Source organism: Malurus melanocephalus, unplaced genomic scaffold (genome assembly GCF_030028575.1).
Source record: "Malurus melanocephalus ecotype Western Australia unplaced genomic scaffold, MMel_1.1 scaffold_359, whole genome shotgun sequence".
Classification (NCBI taxonomy): Eukaryota; Metazoa; Chordata; class Aves; order Passeriformes; family Maluridae; genus Malurus; species Malurus melanocephalus.
The window spans coordinates 101,651-128,222 of NW_026623591.1; the positions used below are offsets into that span (position 1 = coordinate 101,651).

At 47.6% G+C, this 26,572-nt stretch overlaps 1 protein-coding gene across 3 annotated transcripts in view; it reads left to right on the top strand.

The window, feature by feature from the left end:
• The window catches only part of CTIF (cap binding complex dependent translation initiation factor), a 150,021-nt gene that overhangs the window by 86,063 nt on the left and 37,386 nt on the right, over positions 1–26,572 (top strand). For 2 of the 3 annotated variants that reach the window (XM_057378443.1, XM_057378446.1), the window contains exons 8-9: positions 19,472–19,913; positions 21,624–21,953. In XM_057378443.1, coding sequence (XP_057234426.1) covers positions 19,472–19,913; positions 21,624–21,953 — 772 coding nt within the window. The remainder of the gene's footprint in view (positions 1–19,471; positions 19,914–21,623; positions 21,954–26,572) is intronic. The other variant, XM_057378445.1, reaches the window with a different exon arrangement.

Here is a 26,572-nt window from a genome sequence, read left to right on the forward strand (position 1 = left end):
GTTGTAGGGGAAGTCTTAAAGAGTTTGCATCATTGAAATCATATTGATCCAACATCTTGTTGGATCAGGCTGAATACCTTACCAAAAGCAAACCCAAAATCTGGCTGGTACCTCACGGGGCTTTTGTTGGTCCTTGTCTGTGGACAAGAACAGGAGAGGACAGCAGAGAGGAGAACAGCCTCATATCCTGGAGAGGATGGAGTAAAAGCCTGAGAGKTAATCAGTCCCCTCTTTGCAAAAGGTGTCTGAAACCCTCTTTTCTGGAGAAAAAGTGTGAATTTCTCACACTTTTTCTTTGCAGCTGGTGTGTCTTCAGGCTTTGGGGTGACCAGAGCCTTGAGGGGCTGCACTGCCTGTCCCAGCCAGGATTGCTGGGGATCACAGCCAGCCTCAGGTGAAGAACCATCACCTTTAGCTGTGACTGAGYTTTGTGTCATCTCCTTCTCCTGATGGAGGAGATTTTAACAGGGGTGTGTCTGCACCTGGGAAGTCCTRCATAAAGCCCGTGTGTGGGGACCTGCAGCAGAAGGCTGCATGGGCACTCCTGCCTTAAACATGGGAAAAAGGATTGGAAGCAAAGAGGCTCAGGAGCCTGCCCCATCTGCCTTCAGCATGCCCCAGATACTTACAGCTTTCAAGAACAGAATTACAGAAATGTCCCCAAGTTTTCTCTTGCATTGTCTAAATTTATTTACTTCCTAGTGCTAACTTGGCTTTGCACTTAAATGATCAGGAAAAAACAGTCTGGATTATTTTTTTGTGTGTGTGTGTGTGTTGTTTTCTGGACTTAATTAGATTCAGAGCTGGGGGAGGCAGAAATATCCTCCTTCCCCGGAGAGCCCTGGGTGGCTGTCAGGGACGGTTTCCTCTTCCTGAAGCAGGAGGGTTGTGTAAGCGCCGCTGACCCTCCTGCTGACGCCCACGCCGCTCGCTGGGTTATCTGGGGTGAGCTCACCGAGTGGGCATCCCTGTCCCAGCTCCCCAGTCAGAGCCTGCACTGCTGAGAAACCTCCTGGGGCTCATGTGGCCCTGGCCTGGGTCTGTCAAGGAGGTGGTTCTGCCCAGGGGACAGCCCAAAGGACAGTCACGGCGGCTTGGGGCCAGGCAGGGAACGTCCCATATCCGCTGGCGGCTCCGCTGAGGAGCGTAGGCAAGCTGTGATATATTTCTTTTCCCATTATATTTAATTTTACRGACCCTCGGGGACACTCAACCACCTACAGTGATTAGTTCGACTGATTAAGCTGCTTTTCCTCTTGTGACAAGCTCCTTTTGTGAAGGGTTTTCAATAGCCACGCTGCTCGGGACATTGTTCCTGTACAATTTCCTTTCAAAACACCATAAAGGGCACTCTACCACTTCACCCTGTCGTAAAACACCGCAGGAATCAGCTTGGCCCAGCTTGCTCCTTCAAGGGCAAGATCTCCTCATTCAGGGACAAGATATGGGGTCGGGTGGGAGCTGCAGGACCATGGGTGCTGGAGTGAGATGGAGCCACGAGCAAGGGGGGTTTGAGATGGGATAAGATGGAAAGCAAAAGTTTTCTGCTTTTCTTTTTTTCTTTTCTGTTAGTAAGAGGATCCAGAGTCACCCAGGGAAGTGAAGGATAAATAAACATGAGAGCATAGAGAAGGAAATGCTGCTTCACACATATCAGCTGGTCCAGCCTTGCCYGGCAGAGGCCAGGGGCACGTGCAGATGCTCCCAAGGTACACAGGGCTAAAAGGTGCAGGGGCAGAAGGGCAGTTTCTGCTGAAGGAACTCTTTGCTGTGAGCAGCAAATGGACAAAACTGACCATTTAATTAGACTGGAAGTCAGAGGAATGTCTGTTTGACACCGAGGGAGTAACAGAGAGAGGGAACTGGAGGAAGTTGCCGCGGCACAAAGTCGTTCCTCCCTGTGTTTATTGTCACTCCCATGCCCACTCTTGAGGCCATTGGGTAGGGCCTGTTGTCATTTGGATCTGGTTGGTCCATCAGCTGCCCTCTGGGTGAGGTGATGATGGAGCAGGGGAGAGATGGTATCAGGAAGGGTCAAGCAGGAGCCCTTTGGACCTGCAGAGCCACGCTGGCCAGACGTGCTGGCATCRCCCTGCCCCGGTGCCCTTCCTTCCAGGCGTCGAGCAGAAGGCTCTGCCAGGGGTCACAGTGCGGGGACTCCCCTCCTGGGAGGAGGTTGTTGAGAACAAAGCCTATGCCGGGCTCCCCATTGAAGGACCACTCCTCAAATGATCAAAAAGCCACCTCCTGACTCCCTGTGGACATGCAGCTGGTGTGACTCAGCCRCGGGTGGAGCTGCTAGGCAGCACTGCCACTTCTGGTCAGGAGGGAACCCTTGGAGGTGAGGTCAGGAGGTTCTTTGGCTCCATCAACACCTTTGTGCCATGATTCAGCGAACAGGACGCAGCATGGCAAGGGACAGTGKCTTTAAACTGCCACTGGGATGGACGGGATTAGATTAGGTAWTGGGAAGGMATTCTTGTCTGTRAGGRTGGAGAGACCCTGGCACAGGTTGCCCAGAGCAGTGTCCAAAGCCAAGTTAAATGGGCTTGGRGCAACCTGGGACAGTGGAAGGTGTCCCTGCCCCTGGCAGAGCGAGGAACAAGATGAGCTTTTAGGTCCCTTTGAAGCCAAACCACTGTAGGATTCTGTGATACCCCTGTGCAATAATGCCTACAGGGCACAGATGATTCAACAGCTCTGCAGAAGCCATCTGAAGTTCAGCCRGATTTATATCTAGCATAAGTCCTGCACCAGCTTATCTAAGAGTGAGTTGCCTGCCCCATGACCAGAGCTGCCCACACGGGGTCTTCCCATCATGTCAATGGTCTGTGTGGAACACCAGGAGCAGTGAGGAGGAGCAGCTGGTGTTTGGCACCCACCAGGGAGCTTGTTTTGCCTGACACCCCTGTCTCAATCTGTGGCAGGGTGAGTAGAGGTTTTTCACCCAGCTGCTCTCGTTTCTGCCCTCGTGAGCAGCGCTGAGGCTTTGCAGAGCTCGAGGTGTCAGTGAAAATATGCCCAGCCATGCGATCCCTCCAGCAGAGCACACTGTGAAAGAGTCACCAAGCTCACAGCTCCTCTCCTGATGCTGGCAACAGCCAAAAGGATTCTGCATTTTATACATGTGCAAGGAAAAAGTGCTTCTGTAAATGTCTGAGAGCTCTGTGGGCTCAGGACTGATGGAAAGATAAACCTTTGTGAGTTCAATGGGATGTGGCCCTCGTGAGCAGGACGGTAGGAGGTGAATGCCCATCGCTGTTTCCTCCATAACTGCTCCATCCTCCTTGTGTGCCTAGCTAAAGGCATGGTGCAGAAGGGTTAAAAGATACTTATCTAAGCAAATTTAATCCTTTCCTTTCATTGTTCCTTTTTTCCTAATGCCAGGAGGCAGTGGCAGGAGCAAGCCGGGTGCATTTCCCAGCTGCAGGGTTGCCACCTCTCTGCTGAGAGAGGCTTTGTCATTACATAAAAACTCCACAACACAAGACTTTTTATTCCCTTTTTTTTCTTCAGTCTTGGTGACTGAAGTGACCCCTGTCCTGCAGACTAAATTTAACCCAAATTGCCAAACCTGCAGTAGACTTGGTGGCATCAGGAGGCTTTCGCAGGTTGTTTTTCTCCTTCTCTGCCACTGATTGAATGATTTTATGTCCACCAGTAAAACATGTCACTATTATGAAACCTCGATAGAAATGTAATGGCTTGCTGGATAGACTCAGGGTCTTATGGTGCTGCTTCACAGAAAGCAAAACAATTGCTCCAGCAAAAAAAAAATCCAAAACTTCAGCATCTGGCTGGTGGAAAGATACCTGATTTCATCAAAACTCAGTATTTAGTAGGTGTCTTTGTCTTGTGTGGCATCAGGGGCTGGTCTAGGGTCAGTGAGATGTTGTCACTGACGGCTCTTCCCAAGWGTTCCAGRCCAGGTCGGAGCAGGTGGSAGGTGTCCCTGCCCATGGRAGGCRTGGAATAAGGTGCTCCTGAAAGCCTTTTCCAACCCAAACCACTGTGTGACTCTGTAATTTTTGTGAGCATTTTGGAAYGGGAAACAGGAGCTCCTGGTGGCTGTACAGCTGTAGAGGAGGTTGGGAGAGCAGCCACCGTTAAGCTTTGGGGGGAAYGTGGGAGACCTCATTTCAGAGCTCACCTTTGCCAGAGACTGCTGGGCTTCACCTCCAYCATCACAGGTGCTATTCCAGGTGTCTTGAACTCCACAAGGAGCTGTCAGACACCAGACCTCATGAGACCAGCACCAAAACAGCTGGAAGCTAAACAAGATGYTGTCAGGCATCTGCAGTGTCACCACCATCTGAATGCCGCTGCATGTGGCCATAACTACATTTACCAGATGTGAACTGGAGACCCAGCTTCCCATTATGCTCAGAGGGGATGTGTTCAATGAAGTTTGGAGGATGCTTCACCCCCATAAGAAAAAATTAACCTGCTCATCTTATAGAGACCAGATTTCCTTGCTTTATTTTGCCTTCCCATGTTGACCAGAACCAAGGAAGTCTGAAAAACAAAGAGCTGTGGGAGGAGTTGAGCCAAAACATCTCACAGTAGGAGTGCTGGGACAAGGATTTGTTTCTGGGCTCTCTTCAGCAAGAACAGACTCTTCAGACTGGGCATCCCAGTCTCAGTTGGGATTGAGACTTTCATTAGATGAGTCTAGTGATAGGAATGAGTTCACATTGCCAGAGGGCAGGGATGGATGGGATATTGGGAAGGAATTGCTGKCTGGGAGGGTGGGGAGGYCCTGGCAYAGGGTGCCCAGAGCAGYTGTGGCTGCCCCTGGATCCCTGGCAGTGTCCAAGGYCAGGCTGGACATTGGGGCTGGGAGCAGCCTGGGACAGGGGAAGGTGYCTGTGCCCATGGCAGGKTTGGAATRGGATGATCTGAGGGATGATCCCTCACAATCTAAGCCCTAAGGTACATGGTGAAGTACCTGCATCCTTGTTCTTTTTCTTTCCTTTTTTGAAACCAAATATATCTCAACACATGAATCACGAGGTAATASAGTTGATTAAAAAGAGACAGGTGAGATAGGAGAGAGARGCAGTRGTGACCTCTCTCTCCAGAGGSTTTACCAGCCAAACTGGTTTGGTGCTGCTGTGGAACAGGAGTTRACTCCATTCACTGGTGCCTCRGCAGCCTGCAGGAGGTGTGTAGTAGCCTTTCTTTGCCCTTGTTTTATTCCATGAACAGGTGTCAGCAGAACTATTGTCATCACAGGTGGAAGGGTTTAGCCCTGAACTCCTGAAAGGCTAAAACCCCCAGCTCATTGTCACATCAGTTATCAATTTGCATCTCCTTTCAGACCTTTTCTTCTGGTAGAGAGCTGGTGGATGTCCAGGTGATGTGTCTGGTATGTCCTAAGATGGAAACTGGCTTAACTGGAGGGGTCTGAGGAGAGAGTGGTATCAGGAGGTGTATGGCTGTGGTGCATTTTGCCCATTTCAGGCAAAACATGAGCTAAGGACTCTAAGGACCCATACCACTGGAGTTGAGCTGGATTTTGGAAAGTTGGTTGATGAGCTTTGGACTCCTCAGCAGTGCCTAAGCTGTGTTGTGGATGTTCATGTGTTCCCTTAGATTTGGTCCTAAGTGTAARGAAAGAATAAATGTATGTGCTGTGGTGTGTTATGGTCACATGAAATGWTGGGAGGATCAGCAACTAGCCCTAAAGCAGTGTGATTTTGTAGTCCTGTGTGTGAATTTTAAGCTCATTTTTCTAGCTTGTGTTTGAAGGACATTATTAATTTCTTTTATGTGAAAATCTGCTTCACTGCCTTCATTATTACCTAATTCTGTGYTCTCAGGCATCGTCTTCTTTTCCACTGTTTCATTTCTTATAAAGAAATTGCTTTCCTTCTTGTTTACCTTCCTTAACCTTGCACTGAGTGCTTCAAGATACACACACTAAGCTGTCCGAGCGTTTTGTCTCACAAGATTTATTTCTCAATGGAACTTTACCAAAAGACATCTCCACACTTCTTCCCACAAACATCCCATTGGCAAGTCAAGACATTGGGATGCCTCCCCTTCTGGCCAGGTCATTCCTGTACTGGAAAGATTRAGAGAATCCCAACCATCACTCAGGAGCGTGACATGGAAGGTTTTTATTTGAAAACTCTTTACAGTCAGCTGACAGCCCATATTCAGCAGTTTTTGTGCTGTACTGAAGGGCTTGCACTATTTCCAGAGCCAATCCATTCATGGCCAGCACTAAGGCTCCTCTCACAAATAAAAATAGTCATAGGAGCAGCCCTCACCCTGCATTTGAAGATTGCGAGTTATTTTGGGTGAAGGCGAAGGTGAACGTGTTTTATGGCTGTCATGAATGTGTTGGTTTTAAGGCTGTGAAATTTTGGAAAAGCCTTAGAAACCCATTCCCAGAGGTCAACAGGACAAAGCTCTCCTGCTGAGCTAGTGAATAGAAATGAGTTCATAATTACAGAGTATAGTAGCTTTTTCACCGTTTTAATTGAGGTTTTTCAGAAAGGAAGAGAACTTAAAACAATACAGAAATGTGCTTTGTTCTTTCAGGGCCATTTGCTGAGGGCTTTGCAGTGAGAGGAGAGGATGTTTATTAGAAAAAGCAACAATATCAAGACGTTATTTTAGGGCCGAAGGGCCTTTCCTAGCGGCAACAAAATGAAATGTTTGAGATGGACTAGGTACTCACTGAAAATTAGCACTGAGCTAAATGATTTGCAGCATATTGCTGGACTTCTGTTGGAACAGAAGAAGGAGAGAGGAAGGGAAGGAGCTGAAGAAGTTGAAACACCCCTTTCCTTCTCAGTAGGATTTTCAAATCAAATTAATTAGGTTTAACAGSACAGGGGTCTGAACCCTTGAGGCAGCATCTGGAAGTCAGGGGTTTATCCTCATCCTTATGSTCCTGTCTTCTCCATGCCCTCCTGGGAGCTGATGAGGCTTAATGCAGGGGCTGTCTGTGAGGGTGCAGGGGACACCCCAAACCCAACAGGGGTATCACAGCCATCCATGCTGARCAGGGTGTGCAGGAGTTGAGCCAGCATAGCGGTGTCTGTGAAAAACTGCCTCTTCTCTAAGACAAGTAAATGCAGGACCCATCTGTTTTTTATTTTGAAGGACAAAAGTAAGCCTGCAGTGGTAAACAGCAATACTAGCATCTAGATAAATCATAGATTTTAGAATGTAATGATGGATGAAACTCTTCTAAGCAGCTGAAAGCACCTAAGCAGAAATGTAAAAATAATAGGTGCAGTTCTGCCGATATTTTGAAGCCTTGAACCAGAAATGGAGGACAGGTCATATTTTCAGGAATAATTGCAACAAGGGTGCATCTCAGACAGGAATCATAGAATGGTTTGGGTTGGAAGGAACCTTGAAAATCAYCTCGTTCCAACCCCCTGCCATGGTCAGGGACACCTTCCACTGTCCCAGGCTGCTCCCAGCCCCAATGTCCAGCCTGGCCTTGGACACTGCCAGGGATCCAGGGGCAGCCACAGCTGCTCTGGGCACCCTGTGCCAGGGCTTCCCCACCCTCACAGCCAATAWTTTCATCCTAGTACCTAAGCTAAATATCTTCTGCTTGAGTTTAAAACCATTCCCCTGTGTCCTAATCACAGAGTATGTCAAAATGGATCATCAAGTCCAACTCCGTGCTTCTCACAGGACTACCTAAAAAAACTAAACCATACAACTAAGAAAGCTGCTCCAGCTGAGGCTGAGCCTCCTCGAGAACAAGATGTAAAGCTCTTTACTGCAGCGCTGGTCCTTGGTGATGAGACCTCTCAAGGACCAGGTGTCCCCAGCCAGAGCAGTCCCAGTAGTGGGTGCTTGCTCTGCCTGCCCAGCAGAGCTGAGCCRCAGCCAAGGGGTTGGTAGCAGGCAGTTCAGAGAGAGATCATAATTTCGGTTTGATTTTCTGCAACATTGCTGGGAGTTATTACTTCTCTGTGCTGCAGGTCCCCAGAGGACAATTGCAGGCCAGTGGTTTGTTCCTCACAGGGCTCAGCCGGGTGATTGTGTTACCGCAGCCCAATGAATTACAGCGCGAGTGGGGCGGGTGTGAATGCCCATGTGCACCTATGGCTGTGTCCACCACCCCCCAGCCGGGACATGGCTCTCCTTGTCTCGTGGTTGCCGTGCCTCCTGCATCAGCAGGGTTTTTAACTTGCAGTTTGATGCTCTCCTGGTGTGCTGGAGCCGGACAGGAGTGCCATACGAGTGAGAGAGAGGTGTGATGGGTCACACGAGGCTACCTGGCTTGGTGACCAGCAGTGGACAGCAGGAAGAGGGTGAGAGGAGCAGGGTATGCCTGCAGTGCTGTTTCCCAGCAGTGCTGTCCCCTTCTTAACGGGTGGACTGGATGATCTTCAGGTTTCTTTGCACTGTAAGTACTGATTAGTTGCAATAAAGTCTCTGCAGAGCCTTCCCCAGGCTGAACAACCTCAACTCTCTGAGCCTTTCCTCATGCGAGAGATGCWCCTGAACCCTCTGAAYAAATTTTGGCTGTCCACCTGGGATAGCCTGGTCATCTTCACAGAATCACKAAATGGTTTGGATTGGAAGGAACCTTAAMGCTCATCCTGTTCCAYCCCTGCCATGGCAGGGACACCTCCCACTGTCCCAGGCTGCTCCCMRCCCCAATGTCCAGCCTGGCCTTGGACACTGCCAGGGATCCAGGGGCAGCCACAGCTGCTCTGGGCACYCTGTGCCAGGGCYTCCCCACCCTCACAGGAAGAATTTCTTCCTAATATCTAATCCAAATCTCCCGTTATTTAGTTTAAAACCATTTCCCCTTTCGTATAACTACCTGCCTGTGTGAAAAGGCACTCTAGTTTTTATAAGCCCTCTTTAAGTACTGGGAGGCAGCAGTAAGTTATCCCTGGAGCCTTCTCTTGTCCAGGTGAGCACCCCCAGCTCTCCCAGCCTGGCTCCAGAGCARAGGGGCTCCAGCCCTGGGAGCAGCTCCATGACCTCTTCTGGGCCATCTGCAGCAGCTCTGTGTCTTTGGTATTGCTTGTATTGGTATTGCTTTGGTAGCTGATGGTGTGATTTATTTATTTTTACCCAACCTGTGAGGGAATTCTTCATTGTGTGTGCAAGCATGGAGTGCTGTTGGGTCAATTGGGTGTAGGATGGGTCACAGGGAAAGAAGGCAAGAGCCATCCCCAGGGCAGACAGAGAGACAGACAATAAAACCTCAGCAGTGTTTTACCAAGCTCAAAGTGCTTTTTGGCAAAGGACTGTTCTCAGCATCTCCCCTTTGGCTGGGAGGCAACTAAGGCAGAAAAATGGAAAGGTTGGACCTTCCTCCAGTGCAGACCTTGCAGTGAATGTGTGGCCACCAGACCCTGCCCTGTGTAAGCCCTGCCACCCGTGAGCCCACCCTTGAGGCTGCTCCCTCAGTCTCACGGTGCAGAACACGGCTGACTACGTGATGCTATTTCAGCCAGCCAGAATTGAGGGAAGGAAATATAGTGGCAGTTCCTCTGCACTAGGAAACCGATCTGTTGTTGAAATGGCTTTCTCCTTGGTGGAGTGTTTCCTGCACGGCTCCTCAGCACTGGAAATGGTTTCATCCATCTGCACCTTGTTTTCCAGTACCAGTTCATGGAGGTGTTGTCAGCATCTGGTTGAATGTCAGCTGGAGTGAATATGAAGTGAAATAAATTGTTTCTTTCTCCTGGAAGAAGAATCTTTAAATATAAATGTGCCACTGCCTTGGAGTGAGCACCCAGTGCTTCCCGCTGCCAACTTGGTCCCCAAAGTATTTGGCAACTTGACTCAGAGATGAGGGCAGGCACAGGTTGGTAGTTTCAGTGGTATAAATGAAAGGTTTTATGGCACCTGCTGTCCCACACAATGTCATTTGAACTGAAGAAGTCCAACAGCGCTTCAGTGGCATGGTTGTAGGGTTTGGGTGGTGGCTTCCCAATTTTGGCCACCATCTCAGCAAAAGTGTCTTCCACCCACTCCTTCTCGCTGCAAGCCCAAGCTGGGGTCATTGGCCCTGGAGACCTGGGAAGGAGMAACAAGCTGAAGCTCTGCAGGGCCTCCTGGCATGGATAGTGTGTGAAGAAGTTGCCAGCTTAAGTTGTTTGGGCTCTTGTTGCAGAAACAATATTTCTGTCTGACCCCAGTTAGCAACTGATGTTTGCAAAATAAAGAAGTCAAGGCACTGGAAATACTTTCCATTCCGGCTCTTGTCTCAGCCCAAAATATTAGTATTAAAAATATTGCATCTATTATATGCAGCTAATATCTCTGCTGGCACATAAATCTCCCAGGGATTTTTCATCTCCATATTAAAAAAAAAAAAAAAAGTTAACTGTGCTCTATTTTGGGGTATTTGTTAACTGTTTTGTTTCCATTTATTCCTACTACAGCCACAGCAGTCTGTCTCCAAGGGACCATCTGTGGGAAAGAGAGTCCCTGGATTGATTCAGAAGGTGTTGGGGTCATTGACAGGCATGAAGGCACTGAGTCTTTATTCTTTCTCTGATAATGTCTTTATTTAGCGTGACAGCCTCCAGGGCACGAGTGGACAGCAGGCTCYTTTCTTTCGTTTAAACTAACATTGCTCCAGCCGTTCCCAGCATTGTGCAGATGCTATGGATCTTCCTAATTTCCTGATTAAAGCTGGGGATGCGGGTCCCCAGGCAGCAAGGGCCAACAGCTACGTGACATCGGAGCTGCAGAAGGTGGCCCAGCTCTGTGCCTCCCCCCAGGCAGTGTGTTCCCATRCAARCTGACAAGTGAGAACTCATCCWAGAGAAATTAAATTTTGGGAGTGARTCAGACCCTGGCACGGCTCAGCARCTSTGTGGGAGTGTTAGGGGTAGCATGGGAGAGAGGAGGCAGCAGTGGGGTCAGGAGCAGACAGYTCCTCTTGTTGAAGATGACCCYGCTCRTTGCAGAGGGGGTTGGCTGAATGACCTGCAAAAGGCCCCTTCMAACTCAAACCATCTATAATTCTGTGAACTCTTCTTTTGATGGTGGGACAGAGTTAAGTAAACATTCAGGAAACAGCATAGGGTTGTCACTGGGTTGCAATAAATCARTTTCGAGATCAATGCTGGCTCCCAGTACTCTACACTAAATGCTGTAGCCTATTGCACCTTTTTAAAAGAATTTTATGTGTTTGAAAAAGGCTTCTGGCACACCTAAGTCCAAAGCATCTCTGCAGCTTGGGTTGGAGTTTTACTGGATCCCTGTGTCGGAAGTAATTGTTTGCCATTGACTTTGGGTCATCTCATATGTCTGGACAGCTGTCAGGAGATCCTGTCAAATCTTGCCTTAGCTCCTACAGGAAAGACATTTATTTCTTCACTAGAAAGCACTGGTATAAATAGGATATGGAAAAAAAAAAGCCCCTAGGATGTCTCCTTGCTGCAGGTCAAAGAGGCACAGGGGTCTAAAGGAAGACAGCTGAGCACAAAGGCAGCAGGTGGGGGCTCATTGTACTATTTAGGATGTGTCTTGGGGCACAGGACCACAGTGGGATGGTGGGCTGTGTCTGTGCATCTTGGCATGGGTTTGAAGTTTATATCTCTTGGAGGATTATCAGATCTCGGGTTAACTGATCAGCCTGGGTGTATTTTTAAAGGAGGCAGCCTGGAGTCTGAAGTKTAAGCTCTTTTATTGCAAAGTAGTAAAAGATGATTCCATATTCATTCAAGCCACATTCTTACCAGTAGTCCAGGATCCGTTTGTGTTTGGGAAACATTATGTACTGTGGTTGTGTCTTAATTTAAACTATTTTGTCTAAACTGGGTTCAGTTCCTTGTCACTGCGTTTTCCAATGGTTTTCATGTAATTTCTGCAATCTTGTTTACAGTACGCTGAGAATCCAACAATGTAATTCCAAGTAATGTAGTTTATGAAGAGAACCATTTCCAAGCAATTTCTACATGAAATCACAGCACTGATTTCTACACCAGTCTGGGCAATCAGCCTTGAAGTCCAGGGGCTGCTTTCCTAGCTGGTTGCCTGCTCTGTACATCAAGGGCCTCTGTCTCAACATCCCTCATGATTTGTGGGAGATCCAGCAAAGCATTAGAAGAGCCGTTTCGGAGCTATCTCACATGCCATCTGTACTTGGGATGTCTTTCCCAAGCTGGTGTTGCAAAACAGCTCCTTAAATTCCTCCTGAAGATTCATTTCCATGAAGCTCAGAAGAAAATAGCTGACTCAGGCAGCGTGTGCGGCCAAGCATTGCCGAGTGTGAGGGCTGTCCCCGGCCTTCAGCATCAGTCAAGTTCGCTTTTCGGTGCTTTGGAGTCCATCCCAAGGGGTGTTGTGCCATGTTCTTTCAGCCCAGCAGCACAGTCTGGAGCTGGGCACTCCTCTGGTGCCCCTGTAAATGGGCTGGGAGATGGTCATRGCTTGGGAGCCAGTGGGAATTTCGCATGTTTGGACTTGGAATCACACTAATAGAATAGTTGGGGTTCAAAGGGACCTTTAAAACTCATCCAGTCCYGCCCCTGCCATGGGCAGGGACACTTTCCACTGGACCAGGCTTGCTCAGAACACTTCCCWGCCTGGCCTTGAATGTTTCTAGGGGTAGGGCATCCACTGTTTCTCTGAGCAGCCTGTGCCAGTGTTTTACAATCTTCACTGTAAAAATCAGTGCTACCATGTGGGTTTGTAGTGAGTCCAATTATGCTCTAGAGGACCAAACGAAATCATCTCTTGCAAGCAAATGCAGATGTGGTGTCCAGGCCCAAAGGAAGCATTGTCAGCAGTGGTGTCAACACCTCAGGACCAAGCTTGTGATGAAGGGAGCTGTGCCCATGTGGGCAGCTCACATGGAGGTTTCATAACGCTGTTCCCAGCAGCCAGAGACTCTGAGCCTCATCACAAACATCTCTCCCCTCACAGCGTTGTTTTGGTTGGCTGTCCTTGTCTYCTGGCGTTCATGGTATGTTTGCAAAGATGCATACATGTAAGACSTAAAGCACGCACTTCATCTCAGCTGTTCAAAGATGGTTTTAAATCTTGATCACCACCGTTTTGACAGGTGGACTTTCTACACGTGCAGAATGCCGTGTCTGTCCACATGACATGGGCTCTGTCTAGCAGTTGGGGTGGTCTGTACCCCTAGTGACAGAAAGGCRTGACAGAAGTGTGAATAATTTCATTTTTGTTTTCAGGAGTGAACATGACATCTTGTTCCCTTCTCATCTGAGAAAAATGCAAACAAAAATGAAACTGGAGCCAAGGGAAACCAGTTTGAGAGAGAAAGCCAAAGGGAAAACACAACACAAATCCTGTGTTCTTCATCCTTGGAGCTGGTGGTTGTTGCTTTCTGAGGGTTTTTGAGGTTTTTGATTAAATTGTGTGGAACTGTCAAGCTTATTTGAGTGTTTCCCACTCTCAGCCATAGCAACAATAGAAAATGGGCAGGGGCTGGGCTRTGATGCTCCCTGCATCAAAGCAGCACTGAGTTATCACTGTTCACATTCATGAGCCATCAGAGTGCCTTTGGGGCAGGTAGGCTTGCTGAGGAATACTTYTGGGAGAAGTCAGGTCTCTGGAACAGAAATTCAGACCTTCTTCCTCATTATATTAATAACAATATGCTCCAATCCTCTTSGGACTGGTTTCAGATGCTATAAAATCCCACCAGGTCCTAACTGGGATCCTTCAGTCCCTCCAGTTTGGACCACAACATCCCTTAAATGTCAAAGCCAGTGATGATGAATTTCTGAGCACAGACAGTACTGCCATGCCCAAACCCCTCCGGCAGTGCCTGCTTTGGGGTACYAGTCCAACTGTTTGTGGTCTGGCTGGAGTATGCTTTGTTCAGGAAGACTGGGCCTRGAAAAATGTGTTTGTTCAGGGGATGTTTCAGAGGATTTTGCTTCTTTCTGTGCTTTGCCTCTTCAGGCTGAGTTTCCTGGGCAGCTAGCTAGTAAAGCCAGGAAGAACCCACATGCTAAATTGTGAATTTTACTCTCTTGGTAGTGGCTGTTAAAAGGGTTTCTTTTTCATTTCCCTCCCTCAATGGAAAATTGYGTTGGGATTTTCAGAAAGAAGGTGAGAGAGGTGGCCTGTCACCCCATAGAGCCAGCCCCACCAGTCCTCCATTTGCAAGAACAGCTGCAGAKTTCCTTGGGGATGCTCTGCTCCCCCAGGTTTGAGGGGATAATAAGGATCTGGGGTCCTCATGGGAATGGAAGATCCCCCAGGGTCGGTTTCTGCAGCAGATCCTGGAAGGGCCCTAGGAGAGGTTGGACAGGGCTTGGAGCACCCTGGAAGGTGTCTCTGCCTTRGCAGGGAGGAGGAACTGAGTGATCTTTAAGGTCTCTTCCAAACCAAACCATTCTATAAGTCTGTGATCTTAATCCATYCCTTGCAACAACAGTTGCTAATTAGTTGCAGGCACTTTAATAGCAAAGCTGACCATGAGATCCTTCCAAGATTGTATTGCTGATCCTCACACAGAGATGAGACCCTTCCCAGGCAGGCCAGAGGGTGCAGAGAAACTTGGTATCTGTCAAATGCAGTGAGAAATGTTTTCTTTCAAGCACCAGAAGAATGCAGGGGATGGAGAAGGTTTGACCTTGGTGCCACTCTTCATTTTCAAYCTCTTGCCTGAGAGTCTGCAAGTCCGTATTAGTTGTTAATTACTGGGGGCCCTGCCTATGCTCCCCAGGTGTTCTTCTCTGCATAGAAGGACTAAACCAGAATTTCTGCTCTTCAAGGAGCTCATCGTGTCTTGGAGGGCTTGTGCCATGGAGAAGTTGGCTGGGATTGAGGGCAAGCATCCAGGCAGGTTCTTCAGGGGCAGGAACGTGCAGAGACCTGGTCCCTCAATCCCAGGATGGGATTTTGGTGCTCTGCATGTGGGGTAATATGCCTCAAGTGCCACTGGGGATGCAGAGAATCTCAGAATTGTTTAGGTTGGAGAAGACCTCTTAGACCATAAAGTCCAACCATTCCCCCAGCACTGCCAAGGCCACCACTGACCCATGTCCCCAAATGCCACATCCACATGGCTTTTGAATTTCTCCAGGAATGGGGACTCCACACCCCTCCAGGGTGTGACATCCCTTTCAATTAAGGAATTTTCCAATTTTCCAATTAAGGAATCTAAACCTCACCTGGCACAGCTTGAGGCCATTTGCTGTTGTCTTACCACTATCCCCTACCTGGCTACAGAAGGTCCTGTCTGGGCCAGAAGGTCCCCCAAACCTTCTCTTCCCCATCCTGAGCCACCTGAGCTCAYTCATCTGCTCCTCACAGGACCAGTTCTGGACTGTGACTCTCAGAGTCTGTAGGAATGGCTTACCCCAATCTCTCTGCAGCCACCAGGAGGATGCAGCCCCATGTTCTCCTCCTCCCCTGTGCCACACGAGTGGTGGTGGCTCTCAGAGGACCCATCTCGCTCGTGGGGGTATGGGCAGGGCTGACAGGACAGAGCAGCTGTGTTTTAGACCACAGCTGTCCATGTGTCTGGAGTTATTTTCCCCAGCCTTGTGCCTTCCAGCTCCTTTCCCTGGGAGCAAACGGTGTAGTAAAAACTTGCAGGAATCATGTATTTCTGAGCACGTAGGCTGGTAATCACCGAGACAGCTGAAGCCTTAGATTTGTTTGCRTAGGCTTCTCTGACAGAACAGACATTTGTCAGATCTAAATTCTGTTGAAAGGTATCTCATTTAGTTAATTAAATAAAAAAAACGGGTGGAGAAACAATAGCAGAAGCAATACCATCCTATTTCCAGCTTGGCAGCCCTGACTGTCTCCCCTTGGTTTTTAGAATTTTTGCAATTTTCTTTGTGACTCTCAATGCGTCTTTAGTTTCCATGTTGTCCGATGACCAGATCCCACTGAAGTCAGGGGGAGTTTTGAACTGAATTGGAATTTGGCCTTTGAAGTGAAAAGAGTTATTTTATGTTAAATGGAGTCAAGAGATAAGAAATCTTTGTGCTGTCTAGATACTTTTTCTTGTAGCTGAATTATGGTTCCCTGCAAGGCACTGCATCCTTACAGCTAAGGATGGGCAGAGTGGGACAGAGAAAGGATTTCCCAGTAACTGCAGCATTTTTCTGGGGTGATTTCTTGCTTTTGTTGTCACTATGTGATTCAAGCTTCAGCTGTTCCTCCCTTCAGCATTTCAGACCTAAGAAGTGCCTTTGGGTCCTTCCCTGGCCTGGTTCCCCAGGCTTGGCACGTCACCCCATGGCCATCACCTCAAGCTGCCAYCTGAGCACCTTCAGTGCTGCCCTTGAACAAGCACAAGGTTGTTTCCAACAACAACCCACCGAGGGAGTGTGGCAGGACACCCAGGCCCCCCTCTTGTCCCTTCCTTGGTCACACCTGAGGGCGTGGATGGGTCATCCCAACCTCCCAAGCTTTGAGATGCTGTGCCTTCAAGGAAGTTTTAAGATCTGAGCCCCKTTTCTCCCTGCTTTGGCTCTTCTTCCCTGCAGATCCTATTTCTTCTTGTCTTTTCTTCTTCTCTGGGGCATTGGGAAGATAAAAGCACACAATGAGTGTTTGCCTGAATGCTGGATGATTGTCTAGACCCCAGACTGTTGCCAAGTCACAGGCACTGCTCCTTGTTTGCCATTCTACTTCCTTTGGTTTTTATTCCTTGCATTTTTTCCCCCAACTTTTTAAATCCTGATGTTTTCCGCCCTTTGGCCAGTGGCTTCAGAGCTTTGGTCTGTGTTTGTTCTGCCCCTTGCCATGGGCACATCACCTCTTAGTTGTCCTTTAGAGGGACAGAGCTGCCTGTTCTCCCCCATCCTATTGCAACAGCCCCAAAATTAACGATTTTGTACATTCCACATTGGCTTAACTAGGCGGGTTTTTAATCTTAAATCTTTTTTTTTTCATTCATAGCCCTTAAACACCAAGGGTTTGGTTCATAATATCATTATGTCTTCAGGAAAAAAACTGTCCCTGCATGCATATCTTGGAAGAATTTACAGCCAAGTTTGGTTCCCAGCTCATTTCCAGGCATTCTCCCTTGCTTCTGAAATTACAGCCACATCTTTGTGCAACTTTTGTAATTTCTGTGCAATATTTACAAATCAAATAAAGTAGCAGGCTGACTGGTTTATAACCTAAGACTTGAAGTGCAAACAAACAGTTACATTCAGATGTCTGAGAGAAGAGCAAAACTGCAGAAAGCAAAGCTCTTGCACACTTAGGCTTGTGAGGACTTAGTACCAATAAGGTTTTTAACTAACTTTTATTTTGACATTCCCCTTTTAATAAGCGTTGCTCTTTACAAAGTGGTTTATGTGATTGCGTTACTGAGAGGAAACAAAGAAATGCCAGGAAAACTTGATGTGGAGAATCTGTACTCATAAAATGCTTGTAGGCTCCAGCAAACAGGAAAGCTTTTGCCATCTCCTTTTTCTTTTTCTTTTTTCCTTTTTTTTGAAAATTCCCTGCCATTCAGGGAATTGCAAAAAAAAAATATAAATAAACCAAAACCAAAAAAACACACACCGAACATCTCAGAAAACCGGATCTGGTGGTCTGAGAGTAAACACAAATTCGTTCCAGTGCCATGAGCAAGCCTCTTCATCCTGCATTTGCTAAACATGAGCCTTCACTCTTTATGGTCAAAAGCCAGTTGGCCTCAGAAAATAGGTTTTGACTCCTGGGATGCCAAGATTCTGTGGGCAGATGGCTTTGGCAGGCAGGGCTAGAGAGTGCTGACCATTGAAACTTATTTGTGAATGGCTGCTTCCTTCGTCCAAGCGTCCTTAGCTGAGCAGTGCCCATGATGAAAGTAAAACTAATTGCTGTGGGATGGGTCTAAAGTAAATGCTGCTATTTGTCCAAATTGGGTGGGTAGTTGGGAAAAGGGATGAGACTGAGCAGGGGTTTTATCATGACTACAAAGCCAGTACAGATGCAAACCACTGTGGTCACCACAGYGCTCASAGTTCTTTCCCTGTTTTTGGGGCTGATACTGGGGTGGTGTTCTGTGTCACTGGGGCTGATACTAGGGTGGTGTTCTGTGTCACTGGGGCTGATACTGGGGTGGTGTTCTGTGTCACTGGGGCTGATACTGGGGTGGTGTTCTGTGTCACTGGGGCTGATACTGGGGTGGTGTTCTGTGTCACTGGGGCTGATACTGGGGTGRTGTTCTGTGTCACTGGGGCTGATACTGGGGTGGTGTTCTGTGTCACTGGGGCTAATATTGGGGTGGTTTTCTGTGTCACTGGGGCTGATACTGGGGTGGTGCTCTGTTCACTGCTCCCAGCACTCGTGTAAGGGGCAGGCATTAAACACCCCACGGGCTCTCAGAGCCAAGAACAATGTTGAAGAGGCAGTGGGCAGGCAGGGGGCAGCTGGTGTGCTTAGGTAACCCCAGTGAAGACCCAGCTCTGGTGAAGGCAGCCAGGACCAGGACCGTGTCCATCTTGGTTTCATCCTGGATGGTGGCATTCTGGCCCTGCCTTCTCTGCTGGGGACAGCCACGCTGCAGCCTGTTTGGAAATCTGAGATGCCTGGGACTGCCAGAGCATTTCTTCCATTCAACTGTTGTTGTTTTTTTGGGGATTTGCCATCTCGGCTACCGGTTACAGCCAGTGCTCAGGGGCTTGCTCACTCTTTCTGAGGTGTTGTAGTCRCTCAAGTAAAAACCCCTTGGGGACAATTCCTCCTCTCTGTGGTTGTTGGCTTTCCATGTTTCCCTTCTGGAGCTCTGTACACATAGTCCTGYCTCTGGAGGTTGTGGTCCTGGCTTCCCATGCTGCCAGAGCCAAGTGTGATCCTCTTGCTCATCCATGCRTGTGTTCTGATCTGGTGGATCAGTGCTGAAGGATATGCATAAAAAAAAGGCCAAATAAAACCATTTGGTGTGGGCAGATTGCCACTTTACTTGGTAACTTGCTTTKTAGTTAATTTTATTTCTGCCTGCAAATTCCTGATACACTTAAAATGGCTCACTGCAAACCCATGCAACYGTGTGCCATGTTGGCAGGCAAAACGAGAAAGGTGCTGTAGCCAGGTGTATCAGGAGCTCCTAAAACCTTCAGAAAAAYGTRTGKCCTGGTATTGCTTGCCTACCTGCTKCTGTCTCCCTGGTTGGTGTGGAAGTAACACAGAAACCTGGGAGAATTTTTCCTGGGAGCCAAAGTCATGTTATCCAACGTCACAAAAGCTTTCATCTGAACTATGACTGTCTTGGAAAGGGATTTAGAGGCATGGATTGGTGCAAGGTTGTTAGATGAGAAGAAATTGCCTCCCCTTTTGTGGTCTTTGGCCAAGGGTCAGTTTGTTTGGTGGGACAGATGTTGGTCCCACAGAACCACGAAGCAGTGGGTGAAATTTCTTTGACTTTCTTTCACTTTTTTTTTTTTAATTCCCTGCCATTCAATTTGCAAAATAAATTTAAGAAAGAAGACCAATAAAACCAAAAAAAACCTATTAGGTCTCCAACTAATAGGAATTAAAATCTGTTTTCTGAGGCCAACTGGCTTTTCAATGGCTTTCTTTGACTTTCCAGGCGACAGCAGAGACTTCCCAGCGGGAACAAATCTCAGCAGCACGCGGATCATCAGCAGGGTGGCACCAAACACAACAGGGACCACCAGAAACTCTACCAAGGAGGCCAGGCCCCTCACTCCTCGGGCAGGACGGGCCACCACGGCTACAGCCAGAACCGGAGATGGCACCACAACCAGAAGCACTCGCCCAACGACAAAGAAACGCACAGAAACGCCAAAGAGACTGAGAATCTGAAAATCGAGGACAGCCCTGCGTGCACGGTGCACGCCCCYGCCGAGGCGCCCCGCGGCCCCGAGRCCGTGGAGAAGCAGTCCCYGCAGTGCAACCCCGAGCCCGAGACCAAGAGGAAAGACAGCGTCCACGAGCGCYCTGGGGACAGGCCCAAGATCAATTTGCTTCAGTCTTCGAAAGACAGGCTGAGGAGGAGACTAAAAGAAAAGGTATTATTTCTCAGGGGAACGCTGARTTTCTGTTTTTCTGAGAGTCTGGCCATTGGCCATTCTCCGTACAAAGGGTGGGGTGGGCTCAAGGGACCTTTCCATCAACACTCCCGATTTATTTGAATCCCCCAGTGTCAGCACTTCTCTTRAGGTGTCTTTGTGCTTCTGCAGGAGGCCTTTTATTGACATTATTAAGGCTCTGAGCTTGACTTCTTGGTTGAAGTTGCTATCAGCTTGGATTCTCCAAGGACTGGGAACTCTTTCCTTATCCATGGCCGAAAGCTGGCACACACGAGCTCCCTCCTGGTCTGAAGAGCTCATTCACTTTGCAAAAAAAATCTAAAAAAGGCAATTTGTCTCTCTGCAACTACAGAGCCAGATCCCAAACTTTGACTCTTGAGTGCTGAATAGTTGGACTCCGCTGCTTTAAAGCTGATATCCATTTATCTCTGCAATGAATTGAAATGCCCTTATCTCCCCCCTTCCTTCCAGCAACCCAACAATAACAAAAGAATTGCATGCAAGTGACGGAGGAGAAATCCTTTTTGGAAACAATATTCAGCCACAGATTTCTGAGGAATTTGGAGATGATATCTCCATTTGCCCCCTGTGAAACTCAGATTCTTTCTCTTGAGATTCTTTTTGTCAGACTGTAAAAAGCATCCATGGGGTTATCTCTAATGAGATTTCCAAAATACAGAGCAAAAATAACCTGAACATATACAATTCCATGGGAGTGCATGTTGGAAATGTATACCTTTGAATGCATGAGCATTTACTATTTCTGGATGTGGCATGAGGGGGAGTAAGAGATTTTGTTAGTTATTTTTATGTTCTTCAAAGCAATGGGAGTATAGTAGAGACTTTCAGAGTAATCATTTTAATGCTCCTCTCAAGAATTTGGAGTCTTGTAAGAAAAAAAATCTCAGCAGCACCCACTTTTGGGTGGGTGTTGTCAACACAAGTAGCCTCCTGATGRGAGGTTTAGACAACTCCCAGCTGCTGTTTGGGATTGGGTTTGTCCAAAAAACTGCTGCAGGTTGGTATTATATAGTACATTATAAGACTGAACTGGATCAGTAGAAGGGAGCAGACCAGAAGAAGCAGGATGCATGCCTGGCAATGGGGAAGAAAGGGCAAAMGCATAATAAAATGTTAAAAAGAACAGTAATTTCTATAATAATKATATGAGGTGAAAAGTGTAACAGCCAAGAGATAAAAAAGTTGAGTCTTTGGAGTGCTGGGATCACATGACTTCTTTGATCCCAATACATCATTAAATATATATTAAAGAGTGGGTATTTTTATGGGATTATTGTCTGAGCATTTTGCGAACATCGATACACTCTCTAAATAGAAGCAAAAAAAGTCCATTATCATGATATTTCAGACACCAAAAACTGATGCAAGGTGCCAAAGACAGTCAAGGGTGGTCAGACTTGGGCATCCTGGCTCAGGAGCCTCAAGGACACCTTCTCCCTGAGCTGAGGGGCAGGACTTTGGGGTTGAGTGGTGTGGGAAGGGGAGGAAGGGGACATTTCTGGGGTAGCATGCATGCGCATGTGTTTTCCAATGCTGAGCTTATACCACTGTGCCACTAAAATATGCTTTGTCTTTTCTCTCTCTGTTTATGTCCTCCCAATCCCCTTCCCCCTTTGCTGTTTGTGCAAGGACATGGGCTGATATATCTGTTTTTTCCTTGTGTAACAGACGCCTTGTCTTTCCCTTTTCACGGACCAGGACGAAGTCACGGTGGAAACCACCGACCCTGAAAAGAATAAAATGGACAAATTAATTGAAATTCTCAACAGCATGAGGAACAACAGTAGYGATGTTGACTCCAAGCTCACCACCTTCATGGAGGAGGCCCAGAACTCCACCAACTCTGAGGAGATGCTGGGGGAGATAGTCAAGACTATCTACCAGAAAGCGGTGACAGACCGCAGCTTTGCTTCCACAGCAGCCAAGCTGTGTGACAAAATGGCCCTCTTCATGGTGGAAGGAACCAAATTCCGCAGTCTGCTCCTCAACATGTTGCAGGTAATGAGATGCAGTTGGTTGTTCAGATGCCTGTAGCATCACCTCACCTGGTTTTACCCTGTTTTTGGAGCTGAGCAGTTGCCACCTTCCTTTTGAACCCAACTGATGAGTTAAAATTGTGCCTGCTGCTTTGTCTGTGCACATCTTTAATGATTACCATAGATCATGTGACACTGARGGCATTATCAAGGTACTCTTCATTCTCATTTCTTGAGCTCTGCATGGCATCTCACGCCAGGGCCTGTCTGTGAAATGAGTCAGTTGCCTGAGGCAGCATTCCCATGGCACAGAAAGARGTGAACTGGGAGGGTCTTCCAATGCAGGCTGTTAGAGAGGAGGGTCCATCTCAGCACCAGCGAGACCAGGACAAGTCCCTGATGGTCTTAGACACCAAGATGGTCCCTGAGCGRGCTTTTGGATGCATTACCTGGCTGAAGGGCTCRCKCCTGGTTTTTGATTGCAAAAAAAMCTGAAATAATTGTGTATATTCTCATTACTCTGGRTGACTTGTTTATTGGTATASCAAGAACTAGTTGGTTGTTGCGCTCCAAAACCRTCAGTGACAGTGTGGAAGAGCCCTTCACCTGGCTGAAGGGCTTGCTCCTGGTTTCTGATTGCAAAAAAACCTGAAACTGAGTATATTCTCATTACTCTGGGTGACTTGTTTGTTGGTATACAGAGAACTATTGGTTGTTGCGCTCCAAAACCATCAGTGACAGTGTGGAGGTGAGAAAAAAGCAATGCCTGTGATAACTGGCCCATGTGGTTAATGGTTGGATTTGGTGGTTTTGGAGATCTTTTCCAGCCTAGAGGATTCTAAATAATATTGGATGATGAGAAGAAACAGCTGTCCTCAACTGTCCAGTGGTCWGCTGAGAGGTGTGTGTTTTACCACCATCAGAGAGGGGGTCAGTTCCTGGAAGGGTGTCACGTGCACCTCCAGTTTTCTGCCCCAGGAGACAGAGTTGAGACCATGAATTTCCATCCTTAATTCAGTGTTCATTTCCATTTGGCTGTTTCCTCACACACGTCTCATCTGTGGGACATACAGAGCTCACATTTAATTTCTTTGCTCTCCACATGAGTCTGTTGCTCAGCATCACTCATCTTCTCTTTCTCGCTTGTGTTGGAGATCCTCTCTTGGACACTGTGCCTGACTGTCCCTTGAGTTGGCTTTGGGGCAACACAGCAAGCAGGGAAATGAGAAGTAAAATAAAACAGTGAAATCAGTATTGGATAATTCTGCACAGTCAGTGGTCCAGCTTTGCTTCTCTCATTGCTCTAGGTGCATATCAAACCCAACATCTCTCCCTATGCACACTCTCCCCCAAAAGGCCCTCAGGCAGCATACACATCTGCCCATTGCCTGCACCAGGTGGTGATTTTCTCCAGATGAGTGTTTCCAAAGGGATTATAAATCAGAATGAGGCAAATTGCAGTCAGAATCAGTCTCAGATTTAGCAACAAGGGGCTGGAGGGAGCTCTAAACCTGCTGTGCACCCCGTTCTTCCCATACCAGGTCACTCTTCACTCTTGGGTCTTCCCCTGTTAGGCTGAGCGATCTTAGAAATCCAAAATAAAATCCAGGAATGATGGCCAGGAACAGCAGTGTGTTAGCCCACAATTGATGCTGATGGCAGTCCCAGGTCAGGGAAGATTCTTCCAGTTTGCTTTATTCTCTTCCACCCATGCGAACAGACACAGCAAACTGATCTATACTGCAGCATCCTGTGCAAGAGTAAGTGCCCTCACATTCAGCCCTTCACAGCATGAATGCAGGATAAATAATATATCTCCCATCTCCAGAGAGGCTCAAAGTGCTGCTCAGGAGCATGTAGCCAGTCACAGAGTGATGGGAGCACTGTGGGGAGCAATGAAGTGCAAAGAGCGAGCAGCGTGTGCGGGTGACTGAGTTCACGTGCTGAGGCACAGAGAAATACGCAAAAGGGATTTGTTCAGCCCAAACTGCACATCTTTTATAAATGTCTTGATGGGGCAAAAGGTGACAGATCACTACAGTTCAAAAGCAAAGTGCTATGTGAAATTAAATAATTCAACATTTCGTTTCTGACAGTAAAGGATTTTGACTTTCTCCAAGGGCTGCTTCTTTTTCCAAACAAAATAATCAGATGCACTCACACAGATTCATRAATACTTCAGTCAAGCCCTACACCAGGAATTTTTTGAGGCGTTAAGGCCTGATAGCCCTGGCTGGAGACAGAGCCAGGTACGAGGCACAAAAGAGTCATTGAAGCTGCCTTGGTGTGAAATAAGGAGGTTGATTATCAATATCAATATGGTGTATTGGAACTGATATATATTATCAATATCAGTAAGGCATTTGGGATATTATATCATGTTACAGAGTAATGTCAATATCCTATTGATGGATGATATATTAAAACATTGATACCAATTATTWTATATACATATGTTATAATAATATTTTTATCTGATTGATGATATAACACTACCCAGCTCCAGTCCTGGCCCCCATCACCATCAGATATTTTCCATCAGCCGTTTCTAGATAATTTACCGTTAATTAAAAAAGAGAAATAAACCTTTAATAAAACGCTTGCTGGCAGAGCAGGATTTGTGTCTCTCTAGCACCTTTCAGACTAATCTGATCCCCGGGCGTAAGGAGCTCGGCTTGCTGGGCACCGGCAAGCTGGGGAATTACTGTGCYGGGGTGTGATAAATCGGGATCAGCGTGATCCCTCCCTGTGCTGCTGGCGCCTGCGGCTGCACCGCTCACCCCCCCATCTGCTCCCAGCAGATGTTCCTGTTTTGTAGGGGCTTGTTTGTCCCTTTCCCTCAGGACTGTGATGGCAACAGCTCACCCCCACCAGAGGACCTCAGGAATTAGTGCATGAACCCTCTGAACTGCTGTGCCAGCATGCTGGTACCTACAGGCAGCATCCCTATACCCATAGACACCATCCCTGTACCCTGCTGGACCTTAAAACAATCAGTAAGGGGTGGTTTTTTTCCTTCAAAAGAGACAGTAAACCATCTTTTTAACCTGGCTCCACTTCTATTTTCAGYTGTTGACAAGGTACTCATGTTCAAGGGTTGCACATGTTCACAGCTTGTCTCAGGGCACTTGTTTTGATCCCAAAAGAGATGCCAGTGCTGCAGCACAGGAGTGTTGTCACATCATCCCCCTCCCTGCCAGCAGCTCCTCTGAAGAGCTTCCCTACAGCCAACTTGRTCCACTTCATGCTCTAAGGGGACCCACCACAGAAATTCTGATTTGAATTTATCCCTCACTCTGTGTTTTGGTCCAAAATCTTGGCCGAGTTTTGAATTCCAGYACTGCCAGCCTTTTAGAAAAGAGATGTGGAAAGGGAAGTCCTGGGCTGGGCAGCTGGTAGAGCTGCCATGTGGGAATTTGGCATGGGGGACATCATTTGGCCCCTGGGTTGTCCAGCCCCGGCACAGGCTGCCCAAGCAAGCAGTGGAGGCACCATTCCTGCAGGGATTCAAAAGCCATGTGGATGTGGCACCTGGGGACATGGGTCAGTGGTGGCCTGGGCAGTGCTGAGGGAATGGTTGGACCTGATGATCTTAGAAAGCTTTTCCACCCTAAACAAATCTGTGATTCTGTGACTTGAGTTTGATTTTCTCCTCATTGTCTTTGGTTGTCATTTGGTAACAAGGGCAGTTTTGAACTGTGTGAACCTTTGGGATGGACCAGGGTGAGCTGGGCCTGGGGAGCTTGGATGGCTGGGGACATGAAAGAACATCTTAGTGGACACGTACATAGATTCTTCAGGCCTCTGAAAATACCTTCCTAATTAATATATTGAAAGTAAGTCTTCTGCAGGAGGTTTTTGCTTGTCATAGTTTCACTCACTGGCATGCCCAGGCTTTTTTTTTTTTTTGCTTTTTTTTTTTTTTTTTTTTTTTTTTTTTTTTGCTTTTTCAATTGCAGTGGGTGTTAAGCAATGTGCCACAAACCCTTCACATGTAACATAAGTTGGAGTACTCCTCTGCTGGAACAACCGTGCTCTTTATAGCAGAGCTGTGTCTGCATCTGAGCTATGCAGAGCCAAGGGTATTATTAGAGTGAACATCAGTGGGGCTGTAATTGTACACTGCTCCCCTTGGCAACCGCGGCCAACAGCACATCAAACAGAAGGCTGATACCTTCTTTTAATAMTAATAAAAAAAAMCAACCAAAAATCACGCAATGAACATCCCGACACAGAGCAGCAGAGCCCRCTGGCCTGCAGCCAGARCCACTGCCTGGTGCATCCCTGCCCRTGGAATTGCCTTGGTGTCAGTGGAGAAGGGCTGGTTCTGCTGGATGCCCTGGTGGGTGCCCTGTGGCATGCCCTAATGCATACCCCATTTCACACCCTAATGTGTGCCCTAAGGCACACTGCATTTGATAGCTGATAGGATACCCTATTGCACACCCTAATGTATCCCAGAGTTTATACCCTGATGCATACTCAGTAGTGTACCCGAGCACATCTCCTGTTTGATGCCCTGTGGCATTCCCAGATGGATATCTTGTGGTACAGCCTAATGCATTCCCTATGACGTACCCTATGGTATATCCTGATCCACACCCTATTACATACCCTAATGTGCCTCCGGTGGCATACCCG